The sequence below is a fragment of the Suricata suricatta genome, chromosome 7, assembly GCF_006229205.1.
Source record: "Suricata suricatta isolate VVHF042 chromosome 7, meerkat_22Aug2017_6uvM2_HiC, whole genome shotgun sequence".
NCBI classification, from domain to species: Eukaryota; Metazoa; Chordata; class Mammalia; order Carnivora; family Herpestidae; genus Suricata; species Suricata suricatta.
Window position 1 is genome coordinate 45,965,755 of NC_043706.1, and position 7,400 is coordinate 45,973,154.

The window sequence follows — 7,400 nt, forward strand, 5'->3', positions numbered from 1 at the left end:
GGGGGGCGGTAAATCTTTGCAGGTCCGTTCCTGAGGGAGGGAGAGAGAAATAGGGCAGGAGGGAGATGCAGGGAGTGAGGCAAGACGAGTGTTTTCGCTCAAGCCCCCGTTTATTAAGAAAGAATCAAACCTATATAGGATTTGGGGCGGGAAACTGACCCAGGTTGGTTGCCAGGTAACAGAGTCAAATGATTATTAGAGAAAGGGGAAACCGAAACTGAAACTCCAAACACAGCATCAAAGGAAGCACCCAGACTTTTGTCCGCAATAATGGGCAGGGGAAGCTTAGCGCTGCATAAACCCGAATGCGGTTTGATCTTTTGTTCATTTTGGCTTTTTTCGTCTGGCTCAGTATGACGGTCTCTGAATCCTGGACCAGGAAATGCACTCTCCTAGCCTCCAGGTGTAAATCTTGTTTTTTCGGTTGCTCCCTGGAGAGCGATATATCCTTGCCTGAGGCAGCCAAAACTCGGCAGCTCCCAACAGACTTATATCTTGAAATGTTTTTATTTGTAATATGAGACAGAATAATACCATCTTCTACATAATAGGTATATAGTGGGAATTGAACAATAAGATTTTTAAGTGTTTGGAATAGGAAATATTAAGTTATTATCTGAGTATAAGGAAACTATTAGTCTTATGATATAAATAGTGGGTCTAGTCTACCTTTATCTGAAGGAAATAGAAGATAGGAATTATGTCACAAATTTGTCAGATTTTTAGCTCTCTGGGTGACCATTTTATTTTTATCCTCTGATGGTTTGATAAGGTAAATTATCTGAATAAATCGTCTAATGTTACCACCTTCTTGGATTCCTAACACATACCCTTTCTGTACAAGGCTATGAATCTTAAAATAAGAATGCTATTTTCTAGCCTTTTATTTAGAATTTCTGCATTGCTATCCATAAGTGATTAAGTCCATGATTTTAAATAGGCAGATAGTCTTGAAAAAGCAGAACAAAGATGGAAGTCTTACACTTGCCATCAGCAGCCTTGCTACAAATAGTGACACCGGCATAACAACAGAGAGATAAACCTATGAAATAAAATAGAGCTTCCAGATATAGATCTTCTGTTCTAGTGATTTTCAACAAGGATGCCAAGACCATTCAAGGAGGACAAATAAAGTGGGAAAAGCTAGATATCCATACACAAATAAATGGAGTTAGACCATACCTCACACAATATTAAAAAACTAACTCAAAATGGATGAAGATCTAAGAGCCAAAATCACAAAAAGAACTCTTAGGAAGAAACATAAATACAAAACTTCTTTTTGATATGGAATTTGGTGATAATTTCTCAGATATGACTCTAAGAGCAGAGACAGAAGAGGAAAAAATAGATAAACTGGACTTTAACAAAATTAAAACCTTCATGCATTATAGGATACTAACATCAGAGTGAAAAGGCAGCCAATGTAATAGGAATTAATATTTGCAAATAATTTACCTGATAAAGGATAGATGCCTAGAATATATAAAGAAGCCTTACAATTCAATGACAGAAACCCAAACAACCTGATTTAGCCCAGCACCTTTCATTAGAGATGAAATCTCTAAGGATCTAAGGAATTAATTCACAAGTCATAAGTGTGGGACCATGATCTGATAAGATTTGTGTCCTTACAAGAAAAGTCACTGGAGTGCTAGCTCTGTTACTCATTCTCTCTCTCTCTCTCTCTCTCTCTCTCTCTCTCGCTCTCGCTCTCTCTCTCTCTCTCCCCAAGCATAAGCAAAGGAAAGGAAAGGAAAGTCCACGCAAGGACATAGTGAAGACAGAAAGAGAGCTCTCATGGAAATGAGTTAGGCTGCAGAAGTTCACAGCCTTCCAGTCTCCAGAATTATGAGGAAATAGTTTCTATTCTTTAATCCATCCAGACTGTGATATTTTGTAAGGGCAGCCCAAGCAGACCAATACAGTGTAGATGTGAGAAACCAGAAATTTCATTGCTTCTGGGAATGTGAACTAATGCAGTTGTTGTGGAAGGCAATATGCCAGGTCCTCAAATAATTAATCAGAATTCCCATATAATCCAGCAACTCCACTTCTGGGTATATACTCAAAAGAAATGAAAGCAGGATATGAACAGATATTTGCACTCCAATGTTCATAGTAGTATGATTTTCAACAGCCAAATGTGGAAAGAGCTTAAATACCATCAGCAGATGAATGGATAAACAACAAGAGATAAGCAGAGATGATGGAATATTATTCACCCTTAAAAAGGAATAAAATTTTGAAACACGCTATTACATGGATGAACATCAAATGAGGATATAACACTAAGTGAAATAAGGCAGACACAAAAGGACAACATTTGTAGGATTCTAGTTATATGAAGTTCCTCGAGTAATCACATGCATAGGCACATAAAGTAGAACAGTGATTGCCAGAGGCCGGGAAGGGGGTAAAGGGGAAGTTGTTGTTTCGTGGGTGCAGGGTTTTAGTTTGGGAAGATGAAAAGTTCTGAAGATGTATGGTGGTGATTGCTGTGTAACAGTTTGAATGCAGTTGATGCTACTGAACACTAATGCTGCCTAATAGAAAAGTGATTAAAATGAAAAATTTATAAAATGTATGCAGATATAGATGCAATACGAATAATTATTATATGCCATATATTTATATATAGATAATGGTATATGCATATACACAAAATGGTATATGTATATATAAATAATATTGTAAATGTATATCTCACATATACATATATACATATAATTTTTCCACAATAAAAATAAACCAGAAAGAAGAGGATTCTCTGTATGGTAAGGTACTATTATTTTCATTCTTTACAAATATTAGAAATGTAATTTATAAGTGACATTGATGTTTTGTGATTTTGTTAATTTCCAGAAAATCAAATGTATAAAAATGGAGACTAAGCAGCTAAGCATCTTCCCCAAGCCAGCCAGCTATTGAGGGATTTATGTTTTCTTGTGTTCCAAATGATAACAGGAACTCAGCAGGTCAAGTGTAAGTTTGAAGAAAAGGGTAGAATGACTTTCTCAGTCACCTATATTCTACACGTGCATAGTCATTTAAACAATGTGTATATTTGCAAGTGGGTAGGTGACCTGAGTATAATGCTCAACTGTTATGTCATCATCCATTGGCGTCCATTCCCCATGGTTGAAATATTTAGATTCATTGTACCAGATTTCAATTACATTTGACCATGAAATGGGATAAGATGTCAAATGCATATTTTCTCCACAAAAAGTATCTGAAAGGAATAAAAAAGTCTGTGTCATACTCTATGAAATTTGGAAATATAAGAACATTTTTCTTACTTCCATTTTACAAATGTTTCTCTTATCGTCCAAGCAAACGTCTTATAAAAGAAAGCAGACTCAGCTGTATCTCTGCAGGCCATCATCTTTCCCACTGACGAGTGGATTTGTGGTACTTGGGTTTGGTGAGAAGTTGACAGTGAGCTTGGAAATCAGCTCAACGTTTCAGTCTCCAAACTGATGGAGAGGGGTGAAACCAGTCCTAGTAGCCTATGGGTTGTAACAGGGCCTGTGATTTGCAAACAGCTACCCGCAGGTTTTCATTATGCAAGGGCCATGAAATAAACTTTTGCTCATTTAACCATCCACTTGTGATGTGGGCACTTGATCAAGCATGGTATTCGGGAGTTATCTACCTTTCTCTGAGATTCATATTGCTAATTCACAGGTCAACCATATTAGGCAAAGATGTCCAATAATCTGTAAATATGGAAGTTTCATTAGTATTTTTGAAATATTTTGTAACAAACAAGTACCTCATAAATGTTAATAATGTCTACTTATGTAGGAAGTAATAATGGCTTTTCTGGAAATAAGCAGTGATCCATCTAATATATATGCCACGAGATGGACTCATTTTCAAGCACCTAAATTTGTTCTGATGTACAGCTCAGTAGACTTGAATATAACTCACCTGCCTCTCTATTAGTGTTCAAAGCCAAAGATATTCTTAGTGTATTATTGTGTGTAGCTGAAATAACTACATAGAATAGACAACATCTGGCTATCTAGCCTTCCATCCAGTTATCACTGTATTACTCAACTATTCTGTAATATTGAGAGTTTTGATTCTCACTTCTGATGATCAGAATCTGGAATTTGAAATTTTGAAATAGCCAAGTTTAAAAATTGACAATAATAAAACAGTGTAGTGGGCCACGATCTACTGCCATTTACGGGGCCCGTGTAATAGACCAAAAGACTTAACTTACCCTTGCTGGGTTACGTAAAAACCCCTGAGGACTTCTGAGTACCCAGGTTAGTCATGTAGATGTATACCTACTTGTAATTCGCCTCCTAAGTGCGTTGCTTTTTTTTAATTCACACTGCGTTGACAACATTCTGGCATTTCGTGCAGCTTCCTCACTCCAGTCCTACAGCGGAAGAGTAAAATAGAAGTGCATGGCCCTATTGCCATTTCCATGATAATATTTTAGTTTATTGTTTCCAAAACTCCAAGGCTAGCAATATCCTCAATTGTGTAAGCTAACAGTTTAAATAATATTATTAAAGGTTCTGGTTAGAAAAGGACAACAAAACTTTCAACTTACTACTGTATTCCTTGAATTTACAAATCAAAATTTGGTGGTAATGCTCAGATGTAGCATTTCTCCCTCAGAAGTATGGAAGAGTTTAAGTAAATGCTTTCTGTAAAACAGGTGAGAGAATTCCATTCTGGTTTTTTTTGTTTATTTATTTATTTTTGAGAGAAAGAAAAAGAGAGAGAATGCAAGCAGAGGAGTAGCAGGGAAAGAGAGGAAGACAGCAAATCCAAAGCAGGCTCCAGGTTCTGAGCTGTCAGCACAGAGCCTGACACAGGGCTCAAACCCAGGAACCAAGAGTTCATGACCTGAGCCCAAGTCAGACACTTAACCAACCGAGCAACCAGGTGCCCCTCCCTTCTGTATTTATTAGTAGTTTTATCTCTGAAACATTATTTAATTTCTTTGAATCTGCTTCTTCCTCTATAAAATGCCTCATTCATGCCTAACGGCTTGCTCTAAAGCTTTAATGTAATAACTCATGCAATACAATTGTGATATGACAAATCTTATACTATGTGCTCAGTAAATAAATGATGGTTATGTACAGTGTCACACTTTTCCATCTAAAATGACAAAAGATAATAAAAATAGTAGCTAATAGTAGCCAGGATTTGTTACCAATTCTGTATGTATATTCTCTTCTTTTGACTCAGCAACTCTGCAAGGGAAGTACTATTATTATCCCCATTTACAAATGTGGAAACTGAGGCACAGAGATGTTGCATAATTTCTCAGGATGACTGACACAAGCAATAAAGAACCAAAAAGGGGGAAGTAGGATATGGGTTATTCTATATTCAGAGTGTGTGCTCTTAACGCTTAATGTGTGTCCACTGTGCTGATGTGAAGCATTTTGTCAGGTGCATCTCCAAGTAAATTGAAAAGCAGGAAGTCTATATCACCAATTACAGGACTCTGACAAACATTCTCCCTAACACTCTTTAATCCTCACTCTGTGTACATACACTTTAGAGACTGCCTCAATATCTACATGCAACATATTATCAAGAAAAGTTGTAGACCTCCTTTTGTAATATAGGCTTTACCATAAATCATTCACTTACTCTTTAGAATAAGATTTGGGTGACACCTGACTTAGATTTTCAATATTTTTCCTGGTGGCAAAGAAGTTTAACTGTGTAAGCTTCCATCTGTGTTAGTTTTATGGAATTGCCTTTCAGGGTAAAGGGATTTACTACACCAAGAGAATAATTAAGTAACTCATTAGGCTCAAAGTAAAAACACAGTTTTGTAGGCTTTGATTGTTTCATGCAACAAAAGTTCTATTTTAGTAGCGGATACATTTTAACTGAGGGAGTAGAGATGGCACAAGACATCCCATTAAGTCACAGGATCTCCTGGCATTGGGAATATCACCACTGCATGAACTGGTAACCTTGCCTACTATGACCAGGTTACCAAGTGATGAGGACTAGAACTTACCTGGCTAATTTACAATGAATTGCTTGTAGTGGGTCACTTTCTGAACTAAAGTACTTATTTCCTCCTAAGCTGGGATCTCACCCACTGACAGCTCTCTTGACTGTCCTTTCTAAAAATTGTCCTCATCCAGGAACAAAACCACTTCCCTGAAGTAGTTCATACCCAACAACTGGTAGATGGGGGCACTGTAAATGCCAGGCTACCTCCCTCCAACTCAGGACAACTCAAAAGGGCTGTCCTAGCTGTACAGTTTCCTGAAGAATTAGCTGAAACCTCTGTCATGACAATGTCACAACGCAGCTTTTCTCGATGCCCAGTGCTGCTTCTCTCTCTCCCTCCACAGGTGGGTGTCATTATGGAGATTGGTCTCCAGTAAACATCCTGCATGTTAATCTTCATCTGAGTATGCTTACCGTGTTGTATAACTGTCTGAAACACTCATTACATGCAGTCTGTGGTTCAGACCTCTTTGCAGAATCTCTCTAGGATATTACCTATGGTTAATGTTGGTAAGATACTCCTTTTGGAGAAAGGCACCTGGGTGGCTCAGTTGGTCAAATGTCTGACGCTTGATATCAGTTGAGGTCATGATCTCACAGTTCATGGATTTGAGCCCTGTGTCAGGCTCTGTGCTGACAGCATGGAGCCTACTTGGAATTCTCTCTCCCTCTCCATCTGCATCTCCCTGCTCATTCTCTCTCTCTCTCAAAATAAATACGCTTTAAAAAAAGATACTCTTTTTTGGGTGACATATCCGTGATTAAAATCACAAGTGAGTATTATGGTTATTGCACCAAAGCTATGTCCTTAATACCTGATTCCATTTAATTAGTTTCTAACCTTATGTATGAAAACTTTTCTTTTTTGGGAAACCTCTACTTGGCCATTGTGACTGGCTCTTCAGCCCTGCTGTAATTCTATCAATTCCTCTCTATCCATGTCCTATGCATAAATAAACTTAAAAAAAAAGAGTGAATGTAAAAAGGTTCTAAAAGACTGCCTGTCAACAGTAAGCCCAAGATACAGCGGTGACACTCACAATGCAAGACTGCCTATGGTAGCTACTGATTTTATAGTTTTGTTTGAATAACACTTTCAATTCTAAGATGACCAAGAGATAAATTTCAAAATCACTTTTTCATTTACTTACTCTCCACTCTTCGTCATTTGCATGAGAAAGTCATCCTTTAGAATCACCCTCCAGAGCCTGCACTGTTTATTTCTAACCCTTGTACTTTAGGCCCGTCCAGGGTTAAAGGAGCCAGGATAAGGTTGCTGAGGGATACCTCTGGGAGATGATGACTACAAGGCTGATTACCTGGAACATCTAAGACTGCCCCAAATTTATTTTGTTTCGCAGCACCTAATCTGCTCACACAGCAGGGTTATA

At 37.8% G+C, this 7,400-nt stretch overlaps 1 protein-coding gene across 3 annotated transcripts in view; it reads right to left on the bottom strand.

The window, feature by feature from the left end:
* CRISP1 (cysteine rich secretory protein 1) overlaps positions 1-7,400 on the bottom strand; it is a 29,963-nt gene that overhangs the window by 7,999 nt on the left and 14,564 nt on the right. For all 3 annotated transcript variants that reach the window (XM_029944820.1, XM_029944822.1, XM_029944819.1), the window contains 2 exons: positions 4,306-4,396; positions 3,087-3,235 (listed from right to left, as the gene is read on the bottom strand). In XM_029944820.1, coding sequence (XP_029800680.1) covers positions 3,087-3,235; positions 4,306-4,396 — 240 coding nt within the window. The remainder of the gene's footprint in view (positions 1-3,086; positions 3,236-4,305; positions 4,397-7,400) is intronic.